Source organism: Homarus americanus, unplaced genomic scaffold (assembly GCF_018991925.1).
Source record: "Homarus americanus isolate GMGI-L3 unplaced genomic scaffold, GMGI_Hamer_2.0 scaffold13495, whole genome shotgun sequence".
NCBI lineage: Eukaryota > Metazoa > Arthropoda > Malacostraca > Decapoda > Nephropidae > Homarus > Homarus americanus.
Window position 1 is genome coordinate 1,176,662 of NW_024727075.1, and position 21,844 is coordinate 1,198,505.

General features: G+C 39.2%; 1 protein-coding gene across 2 annotated transcripts in view; it reads right to left on the reverse strand.

The window, feature by feature from the left end:
* Positions 1-21,844, reverse strand: part of LOC121865766 — a 125,708-nt gene that overhangs the window by 87,594 nt on the left and 16,270 nt on the right. For both annotated transcript variants that reach the window (XR_006088815.1, XM_042365318.1), the window contains exons 10-14: positions 20,615-20,857; positions 17,536-17,735; positions 15,062-15,656; positions 13,448-13,614; positions 4,744-4,866 (exon numbers count right to left, since the gene is read on the reverse strand). Coding sequence is in view for 1 of the 2 variants with exons in the window: in XM_042365318.1 (XP_042221252.1) it covers positions 4,744-4,866; positions 13,448-13,614; positions 15,062-15,656; positions 17,536-17,735; positions 20,615-20,857 (1,328 nt within the window). In the remaining variant the exon portion in view is untranslated. The remainder of the gene's footprint in view (positions 1-4,743; positions 4,867-13,447; positions 13,615-15,061; positions 15,657-17,535; positions 17,736-20,614; positions 20,858-21,844) is intronic.

Below are 21,844 nucleotides of genomic sequence, written 5' to 3' on the forward strand. Positions count from 1 at the left end.
GGCCTTAGGGAAGGAAATTTGGGCAAGGAGCAATGGTGCTTTACTGAGTAGGAGAGGGATTGGTAGCAGGAGTAATAAGTGCGATAAAGGTTTATGATGGTCCCGAGCTTTAATGACGCCCACAGGCATCCAAACACGGGAACACGCACACACACTGTATATCACTATAAGTTAATAAGCAGCCTTTACATACGCACACCCTGATTGTAAGTTAATAAGCGTCCCCTGCTACATATTGTAAGGACGTGTTGTTGGTCTACTGTATAATGGACTACGGACACGTGTGTGGTGATTACCATCGATGGTAAAAAGGTTTAGTCACGTGCTTCAAGGTCGCCACTGTTTACAGTACGGTAGAGCCACGTGTCTGATGATAATTATTTCATACAAACAGCCCTATAACTACAGTCTAAGGTGTGTGTGTGTGTGTACTATCTTTTTAAGGATGATCGTAGAATTGAACATTCGAACACAACTGATTTTTTTACCACATCCACAAAAATTTTTATAACTACAATTTTATAAAAACTAGTTCATACATGTTAAAGTTTGTTCGATTTCATTTAAGGAGTCGTTTTCCTTACCTGCCTTCCTCTTTCCCTCCCCATGCCTCCTACTACCCCCCTTACCTCTCACCTCCCCCTTTTCCTTCCCCTTGCCTCCCACTGTCTTAACTTTTCATCACTCCCTGCCTTCCTTCTCTCCCCTCTCCCCCTTTATCTCCTCACCCCTAACACCCCTTACCCATTTCCCTTCCTTTCCCCTCTCCTCTTATCCCCCAACCTACCTCCTCATCTGACTTCTTCCTTACTTCCCCTTCCCCTACATCCACTCTCTAAACCCTGCCCCCCTCCCTCCACCTCTTCCTCCTCTTTCACACATCATTATCTCCCCACCTCCCTTCCCTCCCCTTCCTTATCTCCCCTTTCCCCTGCCTCCCCATGAAGAGTCTTAGGGCCACGGGGTTGCTCCTCTCGTCTCGCTTACCGACTTTGCAATTTACTTTTTACTGTAGAGTCGTTCCGGTAGAGGGCGCCCCGGGAGGGTGAGAAACAAAGAAAACGCAGGGATAACGGCAGGACACACACACACACACACACACACACACACACACACACACACACACACACACCAAAAAACACACAACAACAAGACGGAAGGGAGAAAATGGACAGAGGTTGTTCTCAGGAAGCTGCTAGCCAGGAAGAGAAATACCTGGTGATAACAACTGACTCTGATACAGTTCCGCTAGCGAGACGTACTGTAGGTGCACTCTTATCTATCATTACTATACCTGATATGATCCATTAAGAGAAATACTCACATACCACCAAGAGCTGTATCTTTGATCTTGGCGGGCGAGTATAATAACTAACTGAATCTTCTAAATAAATGAACGTAGCTGTAATCTAAATCATAATACTAGAACTAATTTAGCTACATTTCATAACTACAAAGCGAGCATTATGTTAAAAGAACTGTTTGATTTTAAGCAATGTATCCAGCCCATAACATAACCTAACCCCCCCCATAACCTAGCCTAATATAACCTAACCTAACCGATAACAACAAGAACTAGACGAAAAAAATCAAAACAAAAATACCAAGAGAATTAACAGATCCAAGCATGACTGTCCCAACACATGATCTTGATTGCGGGAGGGAAATGACACAATTAACTATATAAAATTGAACGGGTAATATATTAAGATAAAAATTATTATTAATCCATGAACTTTCTCTACGATGTGCACTTATACAGAGGCTACTGACACCTGCTCTAAGGGGAGGGGGGGAGCGAGGCTGTTGCTGTAATTAAAGGTAATACGTAAGATGCCCATGATAATAAAATAATCAGAGAAAAAAAGAGTGAGATGGACAGGTAGTGAATCCCTCTCCTGTGTATTAATGAGAGGATGACGCACCAACCGATCAACACTCACACGGGTGGGTAAGCGAGCAGCCCAACACCATAATCGATACTGTAATAAAGCCTCACTAAATCAACTTGTAAATATGAATCAATGAGATTTCGCTGAATAAAAGACAAGGCACAGATATTACTTATAAATTTGAGTCACACGATGGTGATCTCAAGTGGTGGGAACGTTCAGCAACTTCAAATTTACGAGACAGACACAAAGACACCCACAACTAGTTACTTACAGGACCCACACTTACTGCCTCTCATGTTTACTCTGTTATAAAAGTGATATTTCTTTCACACTTGACGGAGTTATCACCATCTACACCCAATTAAACTTTCAACGCTCAATTAATAAAAACTTATTAAATATATGTTGTGGTGAGTGACGTGGTCGGGTCACGTGTCGTCCTGATCTCATAATTACACGTCAAACAACCAACAAAACAACACTCACACGCTCTCTTACTTATTGTACACATACTGTACATGCAGACGAGCACGCGCAAACACGTTCACACACACGCACGAACTATCACTCTCTACAAAACATTAACAAAATCAACAATGTACCGCACGCAAGGACATTATGTAGCTAAGGATGTAACAGTTTTTAGTGATGGGTGACTGTAGGTGTGTTGGGTAATCAAGTTTCCCTCATTGTTTTAGTTTTTCATCACACATTTAAAAAATAAGCTCACCTTATCGATACTATTCACTGGGTATGGTTTGTGTTGGTCTGAGTCCTGTGCTTAATAAACGGTGTTCACTATTGATCATAGTTTCTAAGAACACACAACTCATAACAAAAGTGCTTTATATAGGCTACTTGAATGAGGGAGGAGATGTGCTGAGGGAGGAGATATGCTAAGGGAGGAGATGTGCTGAGAGAGATGTGATGAGGGAGATGTGCTGACCAGTGACTCATATGTTGCCTCATTAAAGTTACTGGTCTTCTTTTTCAACTTTACACAGTGAAGTTAAATGAAGTTATGAAAACGATCAATCATAAGACTAAACAACTTCTCTTCCGTCATGATTTCGATAACGTCATTTGAATTTGTTGTCTTAATTTATTTTTGTATTAATAGATATATATGTTGTGATGATGGCATAACCGCAACGATGGTTAATAAAGAATGAATGCCAAGAGGTTCATCCATCTTCGTCCCAGTGTTAGTGTGGATTACATCAAGGATAATTTTGGATAGTGGGGGGATTTATAATGTTTATCTATCAAACCTATTTCTTGAATTGACCCCCCCCCCTATAATACTTCCAATCTGAATCCCTACCCTCCCACTCACCCATTAACACAAGTCTATGTCATGTATAAAAACAGTATATACTAGCTATGTAATCTAACTGCTGCTGTTGTCTTAAAAAACGCACAAACTACTCCGTATTTAAAAACTTGTGCCACAGCATCAGGTGAAACAAGACTAGCTAAACTAATTACTATTTGTGGTGATATTTCGTTAATACCTGGTGAAACAAGACTAGCTAAACTAATTACTATTTGTGGTGATATTTCGTTATTACCTGGTGAAACAAGACTAGCTAAACTAATTACTATTTGTGGTGATATTTCGTTATTACCTGGTGAAACAAGACTAGCTAAACTAATTACTATTTGTGGTGATATTTCGTTATTACCTGGTGAAACAAGACTACCTAAACTAATTACTATTTGTGGTGATATTTCGTTATTACCTGTGACTAGTTTGCTGAGAGAATAGTCACTGGAAATTCGACCACCAGACATATTTACCAGAGTGAAATTCTTTACCGTACTAAAGAATACATAAGCGCACTCCCCGCCCCACATCACACACTCCCGTCCAGCACCCAACTGGTCTGCAAGAGCGTGGGAACCAGGCACCTCTTAACTCAGCTTAAGCTTGACTACAGTTATACATGCAGACTGAATCCCATTACGCAGAAGGGACACGTGTCATATAATAGGTGGGGGCGGGTTAAGGGCGTGGAGGGAGGGGTCAGGTGGTCTCTGGAGTGTGTCAGTGCTCGTCCTTTGCATGTCGGTCAGTTATTCACCCCACTGTTTATCATCCTCCCTCACAATGTTACTGTATCAACACCCACAGAGCGAACACTGACATAGTCTATTACCCCGTAGTTGAAAGCGTCATGGTCAATTTCCTTCTCTATGATAGGGACAATACATACTTTGTAAATATTGCTACATAAAACGGCAACTACACTACTCAAATTAATAAGACAAAATTTTTGTTTGAACATCTGAGGATAAAAGACTCACTCACTCAATCAATCACTCAAAGTGCCACCGTCATGTCTGAGGGTTGACAACTACGGTCCTCCAGTCTATAGTAAATAACACATTAACTCTGAACTTCTTTTAAACTTCCTCCATAAAAAAAAAGATATTAACAAAGCTTCACTTGTAAATTTTTCAGATACCGAAGACTTTCACACAAGACAACTGTGATAAAGATCTTAGAAGTGTTTATACAACATAAAGAACATAGGGGGGAAAACTCAACTCACTCATCCTTGCAGAGACATATTTTGGACACCAATTACCTTCATCCCTGCAGATATTAAGACAATTCATTGACGAACTTTTAAAACATTGTTCTTCATTCAATACTACTACAACTACTACTACGACTACTACGGCTGTTACTACTATTACTACAACTATAATAATAATAATAATAATAATAATAATAATAATAATATAGACACTACGAAAACCAATTAATACCGTTTCCGTCTTACTCAATCTTAAAAGAACTAAAATAAAATAATAACGAGTGAACAGGCTGGTTGGTACTCACTCGGTCAGCTGATGTGGCTGGAGGTTGAAGATGGGAAACAAGAGGAGGTTGTGGGTACACAGTAGTGGGGCGTTCACCAGCTGGATAGGCGCCGACACAACCAGCTCCCCACGCTCACACGACCTAAATAACAAATGAAAACAAAAACACATACTTACTAACCACCCATAGATATTATTATTATTATTACGTAAATTTAACAGTCTATTACTACTCGATAAGCACATGTCGGATGGGGAAAATATAAATACTAAACGTAATTCTTTAACATGGATTGCTATCGAGATGTCACATATAAGAGTACATAATCTGTCATCCCCATTCTACCGTAGCTTGTCGATACCCTCCATGATGCTCATTGAAACACACCCACACAAATCAGCAATACCACGCAAAAAGTACAGGTACTACATTTTACGTAAGAAAGACCCTACACTCTTACGTGATAGGGCCAGGTGTCATTTTAGTACAGAGTAACAGCATAAACCCACATTGAGTAGTGTTGGTAATACTGTACGCTACAAAATGTAAATTGGAAGGACGGAATTTAAGGGATGTGGAAAGTGAAGACGATTCCCTTCCATCCCCCATCTTCTAAACCCTTCAAGTCGGGGCTGGTCGGCTTACTACGCACGGTAAGTAGGAAAAACAAGTACAGTACCAGAAATAGAAAGAAGTGAAAGAACTGAATGAAAGACAAAGAGTGTTGGAGGAGGAGGAGTGTGGAGCGTGGGAAAACAGAGGACAAACAAGAAGGTCGCGTGCCGGGGACAAACTGTACACCGGACATAAATCTTGTCCACCACACACACACACACACACTGTCCCGGCCACACCTCCATCACTTGCTCTCCACACCAACGCTGCTGACATAAACATAATACAGAATAAACTCGCTGAGATATAAACATTACAAAGACACAACCTCTCAAATTATCAACATCTAATCACACGTATCGACATTTAACACCGAAAGATTAATTAAACTTATCAATTAAAAAAAAATATCAACATAAACTGCACATCATTCATACCATTAACATTAAGAAGATGATGATGATGATGATGATGATGATGATGATGATGATGATGATGATGATGATGATGATCTATGCGATATCTACATTTCGTTTACAAACATTTATGAAATATCGTATAATCAGAATATTACTATTGATTTCATTATTCCCATTCTTATTATTTGTTAATAATATCTTTAATAATACCATTAATATCCCTGACATTAAAAATTAATACCACCATTACAATATTTAATATCAATGAAAGACAGAGCGAAGAAAGAACATGAAAACAAAAGAAGAGCAAATAAAAAACAACTCCGAAAATAAAAAAAATGGCTTTGGATATGATTTTTTCTTCAAATTTTCGCAAGAACAAAATAAATCAGAAATTTTGCACAACGAAAATAAATTCAAGACAGCTACTCTCAATCTCACTTATCATGGAGGTACTGTACGATCTTCCATAATATTTACACCTATAAATGCATACACAACATACAGTAACACAAGATTATGATAGGAGACGAAGAGTGAATTACTAGTGAACATTATTTACAAGATGGGAGTAGGTTGTGATTGACAGTGAATGAAAAATACAGTGAATAATGCTGGTGATTGTAGTGTATTTACATGACTAATGATTATGAATGATAAATGAGGTATCGTTTGTAATATCGGACCACTTGTAGATTAGCCCCCAACATATTTATATATTTTTACCTGATGACTTAATACCCTAACGCTACATAGGGGTTAGGTTAGGATTAGGGTAAAAGGGTATTTAAATCATCAGGTGACAAATAAACTAGGGGGACTAATCTTCAGGTGAGTAGATAAACTATGAAATCAAGATGGTGTGGTGTGGTGATGGTGGTGGTGTTAGTGTGGTGATGGTGCTAGTGTGGTGTGATGTAGTGATGGTGTTAGTGTGGAGATGGTGGTGGTGTTAGTGTGGTGATGGTGTGGTGATGGTGCTAGTGTGGTGTGATGTAGTGATGGTGTTAGTGTGGAGATGGTGGTGGTGTTAGTGTGGTGATGGTGTGGTGATGGTGTAGTGATGGTGATAAAGCTAGTGTGGTGATGGTGTGGTGCTGGTGCTAGTGTGGTGGGGATGGTGGTGCTGGTGGGTGTAGTGGTGATGGTGCTAGTGTGGTGATGGTGCTGGTGTGGTGTAGTGATGGTGATGCGCAGTGGTGTGATGATGGTGCTAGTGTGGTGATGGTGGTGGTGTTAGGTGTGGTGATGGTGTGGTGATGGTGCTAGTGTGGTGTGATGTGTATGGTGCTAGTGTGGTGATGGTGGTGGTGTTAGTGCAGGATGGTGCTGGTGTGGTGTAGCGTGATGGTGATGGTGCTAGTGTGGTAGATGGTGCGGGTGATGGTGCTATTGTGGTGAAGGTGTGGTGTAGTGATGGTGTGGTGATGGTGCTAGTGTGGTGATGGTGAGGAGGTAGGATGGTGCTAGTCAGAAGGCGATATATAACCGACCATGGCGCTATGATTAACGAAAAAATAAGTTCCTCACAATGACAAACAACCCAGGGGAGTAGAGTAGCTCAAGTAAGACGTAAATGTACCTCATAACCCCAAACGTACTGATACATGCAAGCAAACAAACATGTGATACCGTAATTTACATGACCACCAGGTGTGTGACTCTCTCTCTCTCTCTCTGTTGCAATAAACCTAACGTGTGTGTCTTGAGTTATAACCCCTAACTTGCACTGTTACTGTAACTGTTCTCAACTGTAAGTAAAATATTTCTAAGGTTCCAAAACGAAAAATGAAATAAAATCGGACCTTATGAAATCAGCTTATGTGTGTGTGTGTGTGTGTGTAGGTGTGTGTGTGTGGGTGTGTGTGTGTGTGTAGGTGTGTGTGTGTGTGGGTGTGTGTGTGGGTGTGACAGGTTATTTCAGTATCGCTACATTAACAGGTTCACCCGACATTCTTAAAATAATAAAAAAATAAATAAAACGATCCAATATAACACAGAAACTTATCAGTGTTTGCCTTTCTCAGGACAATACATAGTAATATATTTATTTATTTATATTATCAATCATAGGTGAGAGAGACAAAACAAAACTAACGCGTCCCTGGGGTGGTGAGGGCAACATGAGTTACTCCCCACCAGAGGACACTTTACCTTAATGCCCACCACGCACACCCAGCACCACGGCCAGGAGGTGGGGGGGGGGCAGAGGAGGACAGAACGGAAGTCGTGGGAACATTAACACTCCTATCACCATCATCATCATCATTCCTAACATCATCATCCTCACCATCATCCTCACCATCACTCCTAACATCATCATTCTCACCATCAACACTCATATCACCATCATCATCACTCCTAACATCATCATCCTCACCATCATCACTTCTATCATCGTCATCATCATCTTCACTGAATCACCTCACACATGAATCAAGAGGCTGCTGATATATACCCCCCACACACACACCCCCCACACACCCCCACCTAACCAGCCACAGTCATTGGCGAAATAAACAAACGTCATATTTGCATTTCAAAAGAAAAACAATAAAAATTATCACTTAATCACAAGGAAATAATGACCTTTCATAACCCAACTTTAACACCCGGGAGAGAAGAAACAGGATATGAACATGGATCACTCTATAAATTGTTCAAACCCTTTCCTATACAGTAGTTACACCAATCACCCTAATACCACCTCCTTTTTTATTTAGATTTTTTTTATTTTCAGATATCTTATCCTATTTAACCACCCTTCACAAAAAAATGCGATAAGACTGACGAAGAAAAAGAAGAAAAAAATTAAAGAAACTGATAGAATTTGTGAAAGGTTTGGAGTAGGTAAAAACGACATGGGCTGGCTGGCTGGGATGACAACAGTAGCGCGATAGGTGACTGACCACTCACTCACTTATCTGTTCAACCTTACTGTACTGAGCTCCCCTGGGACCTCACTACTCCTACAACACGTCAACAATATCATCAGTCACACCATTAGGTATTGCAAACACACAAGCTTGGTTCCCACGCCTGGACACAAAAAAGTATGGAGAGGGAGAGGGGGGAGGGGGGAGGAAGAAAGGAGGAAGGGATAGCTAAATAGGGAAGGAAGGAGGGGGGGTAAAGAGGAAGGGAAGAGAAAACAAGTAACAAAGGAGATACGAAAAGAGTAACACGCACCATAAAAAAAATAAACCTACTTTTTCTAAAGCAGTTTTTCATGCTGAATATAATAGTGAGAATTAAAGTTTGGAAAATGCAAAATTATTGACTTATGAACCGTCTTACACTGCAGGACTTCGAAGGAGAGGGAAAATTCGGGATAATATAAAAAAATAAAAGATCCAAAGCAATCTTAATCTAGACTGTACTCACTCCCTGGGTAATTATTCCGCAAATACTGGCATACCGTTTCGACTGGTATCCCAACAATGGTGAATGATTTAGGCTTGTTTGTTGGTGTTTGTGGAATATTTAGCCGCTATGAGATTCCTCTATATGTTGAGTATCTACAAAAAAATCACAAATATTCTCATTGTCAAACATGAAAAACTTTATGGATTTTTTTTTTGTGGGAACTTATTCAGATTTTGTGGGAGAAATGGGATAGGCTACGTGGAAATTTAATTTCTCTGAGAAGTGGCATCACAGCAAACTCAGTCAGCCAACCAGGAGTGAATTATCTTTTAGTCACGGTCATACCAATTATTCAGCCACCCATGTTAATTCGATCTGTGTTGCCCCTTGTATAAAATAAGTGTTTCGGTGTGAAGGTGTGGACAACAAACCATACAAAAAAAAGCGGTGGTCACAAAAGTCTCAGATAACGGGCCAAAAAAACACTCACAGGAATCTTTAATGTCCACCAATTGGAAGAAGCATCACTAAGGAGGACCCAGGGAGTCTATACACCAGGCGCAGGAAGTAAAAACACTAAACGTAATGTGAGGAAAGAGATCGAGCCATAATCATCAGCTACAATATAGATGATGGCGTCACTTCTAGCCTCCGGGGGCGTGATGGGTACCTGGTGGTGGGCGTGGCTAAATGATGGTGGGCGTGGCTAAATGGTGGGGGGCGTGGTTAAATGAAGGTGGGAGTGGCTAAATGGTGGTTAGCTATGAGGTAGTGGGTGTGGTTACGTGGTGGTGGGTGTGGCTATGAGGTAGTGGGTGTGACTACACGGTGTGGGGTGTGGCTACGAGATGGACTGTGTGGCTTCAAGTTGACGGGTGTGGCTACGAGTTGACGGGTGTGGCTACGAGTTGGCGGGTGTGGCTACGAGGTGGTGGGATCAGGCTAGGTGATGGTTGTGGATAGGTGGTGTTGGGTGGCTGAGGTAGTGGGTGTGGCTATGTGGTGAAGGGTGTGGCTACGTGGTGGTGGGTGTGCATACTAAGTGGTGGGTGTGGATACAAGGCGGTGGGTGTGGATACAAGCTAGTGGGAGTGGATACAAGCTATTGGGTGTGGATACAAGGTGGTGGGTGTGGATACGAGATGGGTGTGGATACAAGGTGATGGGTGTGGATACGAGGTGGTGTGGATACAAGGTGATGGGTGTGGATACAAGGTGGTGGGTGTGGATACAAGGTGGTGGTGTGGATACAAGGTGGTGGGTGGTGATGGGTGTGGATACAAGGTGATGGGTGTGGATACAAGGTGATGATGGGTGTGGATACTAGGCTGTGGGGTGGCTACACAAATGAACCCAATGTCCTTGTGTTATTAAGTTCAGCGATGACTCTCTCTCACATTTACTAGACCCATTTAAAAATAAATAAATAAATACAGACCGAATTATGGAAAAATCCCCCTAAAAGTAATATAAAATATGAATAAACACATTTTCGTAACTAATTGATCCCTCACTAACCGCTTCCCCTCCCCTCCCTTCCCTACCCTTCAGACGCGGCTAAACAGGCCATAAAGACCACCTGTTGGCACTTATCATTACGGCTGCGCGTCTATTTCTACTGTAATTGGGAGGAGGGGGGAGAGGGAGGGGTGAGGGAGTAACGTACTTGACGATGAACTTCTCATATTTGCATAAACCATTACCAATTACAGGGTAAACTGTCCCGTCCTAAAAGCAATTCCCACTAAATCATGCTACTGACACAAAAACAACTCTCTTCATCACGAACGCCAACACTTGTGTACTGTGTAAAGTATATGGGAGGAAGGGGTTATTCGTGTGTGTGGGAGGGATATGGGTATTTGTGTGTGGGAGGGGTATGGGTATTTGTTTGTGTGTGTGGGAGGGGTATGGGTATTTGTGTGTGGGAGGGGTATGGGTATTTGTGTGTGTGTGTGGGAGGGGTATGGGTATTTGTGTGTGTGGGAGGGGTATGGGGTATTTGTGTGTGTGTGTGGGAGGGGTATGGGTATTTGTGTGTGTGTATGGGAGGGGTATGGGTATTTGGTGTGTATGGGAGGGTATGGGTATCAGTGTGGGAGGGGTATGGGCATTTGTGTGTGTGTGGGAGGGGTATGGGTATTTGTGTGTGGGAGGGTATGGGTATTTGTGTGTGTGTGTGGGAGGGTATGGTGTGTGTGTGTGTGTGTGGGAGGGGTATTTGTGTGTGTGGAGGGGTATGGCATTTGTGTGTGTGTGGGAGGGGTATGGGTATTTGTGTGTGTGTGTGTGGGAGGGCAGGGTATTTGTGTGTGTGTGGGAGGGGTATGGGTATTTGTGTGTGTGTGTGTGGGAGGGTATGGGTATTTGTGTGTGGAGGGGTATGGGTATTTGTGTGTGTGTGTGGGAGGGTGTGGGTATTTGTGTGTGTGTGTGGGAGTGGGGTATGGGTATTTGTGTGTGTGTGTGGGAGGGGTATGGGTATTTGTGTGTGTGTGGGAGGGGTATGGGTATTTTGTGTGTGTGGGAGGGGTATGGGTATTTGTGTGTGTGTGTGGGAGGGGTATGGGGTATTTGTGTGTGGGAGGGGTATAGGGGTATTTGTGTGTGTGTATGGGAGGGTATGTATTTGTGTGTGTGTGTGTGGGAGGGGTATGGGTATTTCTGTGTGTGTGTGGAGGGGTATGGCATTTGTGTGTGTGTGTGTGGAGGGGTATGGGTATTTGTGTGTGTGTGTGTGGGAGGGGTATGGGTATTTGTGTGTGTGTGTGTGGGAGGGGTATGGGTATTTGTAAGCATCACCCTTACTTCAAATCTAACCATGACAAATTTTATCAAAATTTTGCCAAAACTGTTTTAATGGAGTTTGGACTTCGTGTTCAGAGCCAGACTATACTAGATTGATAACCCGTTGACAACCATTTATAACAGTAACTAGTGCTCTCAAGTGCTGTCATCTGTGTGCTGGGTATGTTGTTGAGGCACTTTACCTCCTTAATTTGATGCAGAAAAAAAAAACATCAAAACAATCAATAATAATGTTCTTACCAGAAAGCTTCCAGTATTGCACACTCATACAGCCATAGGGCTATCTCGCTTTTGCTATTCTACAGATATTTCCAGTCAGCATTCTGATGAACAATACCCATCAATGCCTCTGCCATGTATACTCAATCACCCCGCAAGAGCATCTGGGAGGACTCATGACTTTTCTGTTTAAATTCCATTCTGCAAAATCTGTACCTTCGAAAAATCCTTTATACTCTGCCATACAGTATTTTTCCAGTGTTATATAATCTCAATCAGTTCAAATCATGCAGCTTTAATATATTCAGTCTTTGGTAAGGGGATGCTCTTGTAAATAGGTTTGACAATGACACTTGTCTACTCTCCCCTGCACTATTTATTTGTTAAAGAAAAGTATGAAAAATATAAAACAAAATTTCAATAAAACCAATCACTTGCCAATTCCAGTATAACAAGTGGGGGTAAAAGATAAAAATGCTACATGTTAAACAAAAGATTGTACAGGGAGCCCCCACAATTCGCAGGGGTTAGGCTCTCAAAATGGCCGCGAATTGCCAAATCCACGAATAACATTTGCTGACCCGGGGGGAGGGGGGTTTACATTTTTTACTTGTGTACAAAGAAATGTACTCGTATACAGGTATTTTTTTTTTATCATATTCGCCACTTATCAGCTTACAATTATTTCTTTTACCTGTACGTATTGTATATGTGTGTGTGTGTGTGTAGACACAAACACATACAAATAATTAATAATTGGAAAATCCTCTCACAAATAATCAGAAACAAATTTATTAAAAATGTGAGTCTACCCTCAAGTCCATGCTTTATTAATACCTATAAAGTAATAAAACATGGACTTGAGGGTAGACTGTCACATTTTTAATAAATTTGTTTCTGATTATTTGTGAGAGGATTTTCCAATTATTATTTATTTGTATGTGTTTTGTGTGTGTGTATGTGTGTGTGTGTGTGTGTCTACACACACACACACATATTTGCAATACAATAGAGGTAAAGGAAATTACTGTCTCTAGAACGAATGACTCCCTGTCCCCACCGCAAAAATACCGGCAACTTTAAAACTACCCACAGACATTCTTGGGTACATCCAGGGTGTCATCCGCAAATAATAGAGGACTGCAAAATAAAAATCCGCGAACTTGGGGGGCCTCTGTACTCAAAGGCTACCAACCCAATGACATTTGGTCAATGCCTGCAACACCTACAAGTATTTTTCTTTTATTGTACTGTAGTACAATATAATATTGAACAGTATATCAATATTCACTTACCTGATGTAGCTCTTCCACTCAGCAAAGAAATTTCTTGATACAAGATAGATCTTTTTGCCTGGGTCACGAGTTGGATGAGGTCTTTTTTTCTCAAGGAAAAGATTACCTAATTGCTTCTTTTGCTGCCGCCCACTGCTACATGCACGCATGGACTCTTCTAAAATATTCTGTGAGATAGATGCAAAAAATATTACTTTTAAGTGAAATTCAAGCATTTCTGACACTAAATAAAACCCTTTTCATATATACAATTCCCATCAACAATTTCCATTCCATGTCAAAAAACATAAAATCCAGTACCTATATAACTCTCATATATCTCTTGTAAGTAATATTGTACAATTTCTGTTCATCCAAAATGGAGGGTTTGATCTTAAACACCCTTTATTTAACCAGGCCAGTGATTAGTAACTCATCCAAAGTTTAGTATGTCTTACAGGGTTGCTCCAGTAAACCCTAATTCATGGCAACTGGAGGTAACTACCGTATTGTTCTCTGAAGGTTATTCACTCCTCCTGACAACCATAACTCAAAATAGATTAGATGACATGGTATGGTTCACATGATGCATAATGATGCCATAAAGCTCAGTTTCCATGACACATACTACACCTTATTTGACAATAACATAAACCATGTTCATAACAACAACCCCCACACTCCAGTCAACTTGTTGGACATTCCAGGGAGACAATTAGGACACTGGGGTCACTCCTCACTGCCTCTTAAAACAAAAAAATTAAGAACAAAAACTTGATTGCATGACACTGCTAGGAGACAAAAGAACACTAATGTTCCTTCCAGCACAATTTATTATTAACATATTTCTATATAAATCTATGGAAAAGTTATCCAAGTTATTGCTTAATGAGATGGGGGTTGGGCTTGTGACTGGCAGATTATGTGAGACTTGGTGAGTGTATAATTTAAAATGGCAGCTGCGTGACAACATATGTAAACTCAGGTATGAGTGGGCTTGCTTTTATATTGGGCAGATTAGTGTCAGAGATAATTTTGAGAAGTGGGAAGTAGAGCAGCATCTATGGGTCAAGGATGGGACTCCATAGTCACATATAGTGGCACTGCCGACAACATCCCTACTTCACCACTCATCACCATCGATTCATAATGAAGCAGTGTCGTCGTCAACTATAATTGACAGCCATAAGCAAGCAAAACAAACAAGTAAGCACATTGGACCTATGCTGGAGCTGTCCATCGTCACACACTCGCTGATGCTCTTTGCTTTGTTTTGTTGTTAGTTTCACCAGAATTATAGTCACAGATGGTTGTGTTTCAGGGTACTACAGTATTCGGGGTAGCTATACAGTGTATTGTATTGTGAGCGAATATTTTGTTAGTTACCGGTATGCCCTATATTACTATGAGCAAAAGGAGAAAGGAAAGTGAAATAGATGCTGTTGCCATTCTTCATGCTTGCATGGGTTAACCGCAGTTACTTGATAGCAACTCTCCATGCTGCATGGTCTCTTGCAGTTATGCTGGACAGGTTCCTAACTCTTAAGTTATTTCTTATGTTCTGCCAATGTTTGGGAGTATAACAACAAGAACAAAACATAAGACAAAGTCAAATACGGATTATACTAAACTTACCCCACAATCTGGACAGGTGTTAAAATCTTCCTGATATATTGCTGGGTGTATGGATTCTCCACAAAGGTTCATTATTTGTGTTATCAAATCTTGAGGAATTCTACAAGAAGAAGCGGTAGGAGACAGAAGGTTGTGTTGGCAAACTATGTCTTCATTGAACAACATAAAATCACAGTTTCCTTCTTTGGTTTCAGTTCCTCTACTACTGGATGCATCTTTTTCTGAACTAACTAAATGTTTTCTGTCTTTATCTTTCACATCCATATTTATATCTGCTGTCCGACTATCACAGGTGAGTTTACTATCAGTTTCAGGCACTAAACTTGTGGTATCACAGCGAGGGGTTACCATCTCCATTTCTGATTTACCATCAGTTTGCTCACATTCATCACCATTGACATGAGCACTATTAACTTTAGTGTCATTATCAATATGTTGACTCTCATTCTTACTACCATCCTCAGCTTTCTTGATCATCTCCACTCCATTTTCTGTTTCTTCTTCTTCTATGTCAATTCCATTTTCTTTTACGTAGGCACTTAATGCTAATCTTGGCCAGTACTCCAGAGTTTCTAGTCCAACCACTCGAGCTGGTCTGAAAGTAAGATTAATATTGCTAAATTACGACATTGTGTTTACAAAATACTAATTTAGATATTACACACACCATCACTTCATTAAAGTACTTCATTTATGAAATCATTAACAGCTACAGCATATGTCATATAGGAAAAAGGAAGAAATGGTAAAGAAATACACATAAGATAATAAACTCTTGATCAAGTAGCAAGGTATATATTATGAGTGGGATAAAAAATGGTTACTATTGTGTCCAAATTTCAGCTTCCTAGGCTATTTTTTCTCTCACCCACACGCCCGAAAAATTGTGTTAATATGTCAGTTGGGAGCCTCATGAGTCTTGACATATCCCCTCCCTGCAGTTAAGGCTTTACAGAGGTCTTCAGCTGCTCAAAATATGCCTGAGATATTACCCAAACAAGCAAGAAAACAACAACCATGATTTTTTTTTTTACCTAAGTATTTGGTCAAATTACAGCTTTTTAACTTGAAAAGGTGCCTGAGATATATAAAGAAAGGCAAGAGTTCTCCAGTATGAAACAAATGCTGTTACATTTTGTCAATAAGTAAAATTGTTACAAGAAGCAAGAAGCAAGGGTGACTGACACACCGAAGTACACAACTAGTACCCGAGGCCATATGCATCACATTATCCTGTGTCACAGGAAGTCACCAGGCGTTCATTCTGGTGCTTGTGCCGCATGTGCCAAGGACAACATTGGTCCAGGTAGAAGAGTGCTTAGAGAGTTTGGGAGGAGAAAGGGTATGTGGAAGCTGTTACTGTACAGGTAATCCCCAATTAATGAAACTTTGGTTTGCAAAAACTTTAAAAAATTCCCATGCTTTGATTTACAAAGGAAAACCATGAAGTTACCAAAATATTTGCCACTCTTATAATTATTTCCTATGTAATAATGAAAATATGCTAAAAAAATGCATTTATTTCTTCTAGCTGCATGTTTAAGTATTTCACTATTGTAATTTATTCCATTATACTCTAACACTCGCACTGTTTTTAGTCTACAAATAAGCTTTCAAAATGTCATCATTCTCCTACAATTTTCATATAACTTACTCTTCAAACTAACTTGAAGACAAGAGGACTAGTCACTCACACCACCATCACCACATACACAGTCACTCTCACAGAGATTCTCAAGCATTCATAAAAAATACTCCTTCACACATAAATTTCTCTTTGTCCACAATACAGTATTACCTCATGAGGCACCATGTCAAATGCCTTCTCTAAGTCTACAAATACAAAGTACAATAAAGTTTCTCTCCTTCACTAGATGTTTCTCTTGTAGCTGCCTGGCAATAAATATTGCCTCTGTTGTCCCCATCTGATATGAACCCAAACTGCATTTCATTACATGTCCACACCCTCCCTTATCAATTTCTGGATTACTCTTTGCACAACTTTCACAAACTAATCTAACAGCTTCAGGATCCTGTAGTTACCATGTTCTAGAGCATTATCTTTTCCCTTAGAAATACTGTATTCACAATAACAATATTCAGCCATTCAGCTGGAGCAATACATTCAAATCTTAATTGCATTAGCCAACTTGGTCATTATTTGTCATGCCAACATGGTCTGATGTTTTCAACATTTCTACAACTCTTCTAGATCTACCAGAAGCATCTCCATTTTCATTACCCACTGTCTTTTAATCCTGGGCATGATCCCATTACTGGCTCTGCTGCTTCAAGACTGCTCCTGTCCCAGTCAAACATCTCATTCAGCAAATGATAAGAGTATTTTCTCCAAGCATCCTTAATTTCCTCTTTACTGACAACACAATTTCAAAGAGTGATACTTGAAACTAAGAGCTATACCAAACCTTCACATAACATCTAAATAAGAGTGAGCATTACAAAAACAAACTCACCCTTCGTGTTCTCTGCGGGCATCCTTTTTGGCTTGCTTGTGTAGAGCCTTGACTCTCTCTATAAACAAAATGTGATTTACAGCTTTTACAACACACTGTTTACAGCAACCAGTATCTGGTGGCAAGGAGAGTGGCCATTCCATTTTTTTTAAAGCATCATCTTGGTGAATCCCAGACCGGTGACTTAGCAAGGCTTTTACCTAAAAGAAATTGTAAAACTGATTTGAGGATACAATTCATATCTGTAAGTAATAGAAAACTAGAAATGTGTTTGCTGACATAGCTGTCAACACTGAATTGCTAATTTGTGAAAGGTGTCTAACTCTTGATAAAACACATGCAACATGACTAGTGATGATAAAAATTAAACTGTTTTTTTTTAATATTTAAAGTGATGCGACAACAATGCCTTAGACAAGGTTTTGTACACTGACCTTCAGCAATGACATTCTTTTGAATCTGGTTCTGTGCACATTGTAAAGTACAGAGTAATGATAAATATTTATGTGAATTTTCATCAAAATAGTGATATCCCCGTTAGCCGGAACAATTGGTAACAACTCTCTCAAAGCCATAAAAAATCCCTCATTCCGGGAGTTTCCGGAATATTCCGGGTAACAGAGTAATGTTCTCGGAAGTTCCAGAAATTGCCCATTACATCACCTCTCGAACCCGGAAAAGTATCCCTCATCCCAGGAATTTTCCGGGCAACGGAAAAATTTTCTCGGAATTTCCAGAAAATGCGCCCGATTTTCATCTCTCAAACCCGGAAAAAACTCCCCCATCCCTGGAATTTTCCAGGTACCGAGAAAATCTTATCGGAATTTTCTGGAAAATGTGCCCCTCGGAAAATCATTCCCAAAGCCGGAATTTTCTGGGAAAATTACGGCTTTGGGGACGATTTTCCAAAAAAATTTCAATTCTGGCTATCAGAGAGTTCCGGGTTTGAGGGATTCTGGCCAACGGAGATATTACTGTACCTCTGCTGGCTAAATATTTATCTTTTAAAGTGAAGTTTGGCCTTTGAATGTCCAGTGACTCTGACCTGTGTTACACTAAATTCAATGTTTTACACTTTACGTATGTTGATACATACTGTATTTATGTAGTTTCATCAAATATTTGCACCGATACAGTACAAGAGTTATTATCTGAGCAATACTCGTATCTTGAATTTTAACCACCAGAAGTACAGTACCTTGAACTTTGAAACGCATCATAATTGATACTACAGTTTATCTGGATTGAAACAAGATTTATCCAGACAAAGATTTACCTTTGACCTTCCTCTAACCTTGACCTTTAAAATACAAAATTGAATTTGGTTATCAGCACTTTGTTCAGTGATCATGACACATATCTTTGTGAAGTCTTAAAATATTTGTATCAATACTGTAAAAGAGTTATTCTCCAGGCAAGGTTCCGGACTTTGAATTTCAACTGTGACTTTGACATTTAAAAGGACTATTAACACCCAAGTTATATGTTCATTTGTACATAATGATTGAGATATCATCTAAATTTGAAGACAATCTGACTGAAACAATAGGACTAGTTACATTAACATTGTTTTCACCTTAGACTTTTGGCTGTGTTCTTGACATTTATCAAACCATAATACATGCACACAGACTATACATGGATACAGACAAATTAGCAAACTTTTGACCTTTGACTTTCTTGTGACCTTGACATTTGGCACAGACTTAAATTCAATAAACCTTTTGTTTGGTGATAGACTCTTATCCTTGACAAGTCTTATAAAAATATCTGTAATAAAATGCATTTTTTCCCAGCTGAGAAGAGATGCCCCGATCCTTCTCAAAAGTTACAGCTGACTGATTGTTGCAAATTTGTCCGATTTCGTCCTGAAGTAATGATGTATTTCTAAATGAGTTTATTCATATTCATTGGGATGACAGTTTCTAACGAGAAAGATATTTAGCTAAATTATATTAAGATACATACATTCATTATTTCAAACATGAGCACGTAGGAAGTTTATCAGAAACCTTAAACATGAATTAAGTGTTAAACTCTGGTAGCAAATTCACGCTTTCGGAGGACGCATTTAATATATACATACTTTTACCCACAATAAAGCATTCTAAGACAAATTACATATCAGTAATACTACATTACTGCTGATGTGAGAGTAGACAGCATATTGTAGCATTGGAGTTAAAGCAGAGAGCTCTCTGGGAAAGTCCAAAAGTCGTATGCTAGAAGTCATCTGAAGTCATATTTCCCGCCTCAACTGACGGCTGTTCGCTCGAGCAGCCAAGTCTGTCACACTCATCAACCAACTTTCAGAGGCCGTGTAATATGTGATTCTGATCTTTTAAAATGTTAGTGTTTGCATAATGTAATATTATTGATACATAATTTGTCTTAGTATGACTTATTGTGGGTAAAAATAAGTACAGTACAGTATACAGTATAATAAATGCATCCTCCAAGAGCAAGAATTTGCTACCGGTGTTTAACAGTAAATTCATGTACAGTATAAGATTTCTGATAAACTTCCTACATGCTCATGTTTGAAATAATGAATGTATGTATCTTTAAATAATTTAGCTAAATATCTTTCTCGTCAGAAGCGGTCATCCCAACAATTACTTATGAATAAACTCATTTAGAAATACATCATTACGAAATTGGACAGATTTGCAACAACCAATCAGCTGTAACTCTTGAGGAGGGGATGGGGCATCTCTTCTCAGCTGGGAAAAAATGCACTATCATACCCATTTTATGCATGAATATACCCTGTACAGTATATTGAATTTTGACCTTCAGCTGTGACTTCAATGTTTAACAAACTGTAAGACTCACACAGCGTGTACATTTGTTCATTGTTGTTATTATTTATTCTTGAGCTCTTTTTTAAAACATCAAGGTCAAAGAAAATTTTTTATTTTGGAAGCAAAATACAGTAGTTAATTAAGGACTAGGGAAAGTATGACCACTGAGAAAAAATAACCACACTACTCCTAAAACAATGAAAAATAATCAATTCAAGTGGTTAATTTTAAACTCAATAAAGTAAATCACACCACAAGAAAGATACAGTACTCACCCCTTCTGTTCTTACACATTTCATCAAATGGTACTTGAGAGGACTAAAAAGTTTATGGTCACAGAGTGCTTGTGCAAGAACTGATGGCTGGGGAGTGTATTGAAGACCATCATCATTAAACCAGGCACTTAGGAGAGGCTCTGAGATAACTGAATACTCCTCAGACATATCAGACACAGCTAATTGGGACATCAATTCTTCTTTTTCTTTCTTCATCTCTGCTTGCCTTTGATAATTTACAGTCTGCCAATAAGACATACAAGCATGATAATGGACTATAAACAATATGTATGTAAGTACAGGCATTTATGTACAGTGTGTTTATATATATATATATATATATATATATATATATATATATATATATATATATATATATATATATATATATATATATATATATATATATATATATATATATATATATATATATATATATATATATATATATATATATATATATATATATATATATATATATATATATATATATATATATATATATATATATATATTATTTTTTTTTTTTTCTCACTTGAAGTTGCTTATTTTCTTATTATTTCTTCATTCATCATCAATGTCTTACGGCCATTTTCCATGCTTGCGTGTGTGAGCCATGATTACCTGATGGCAGCTCTCCATGCTGCATGGCTTCTTGCAACTTCTTTCATCAAGATCTGAACTCTAAAATCCTTTATCACACCTCTCTTCATGTCATTCTTGGCCTACCCATGGCTGTCCTTCCCATCACATTCACACTCATGTATCTCTTGACCATTTGGTCCCATCCATTCTCTTCGTATGTCCAAACCATCTCAATCTAATACCTCCATGCAAAACTTCACCGGTACTCTCAATATTCAGTTGCCCTCTTAGCTTTAAACAGGATTTCTATCTTTCAGTGTATGTAGTACCTCATCTTATCTCTATATCAGTAAATGTCATAGAGTAATAGAATGAAGGGTAATATGCATAACACTTATATATTCTCCCATCTCTGCCTTTGTTCCTCTTGGACCCCTATATATAGGCCGATGTATGACGACTAGAATGAAATAAAATCAGTTACACAGCTGTCATATATTGCATCAACCTTTCCAATGGCTTTCCGAGATTAATAATAAATTATCCAATACACAGTAATAACTACATACAGTATTAGCATAGTATTTATAATATTGTCATACCTCAATCTATACAGTATAGTCTCGATTTATGCGGATTTGGTTT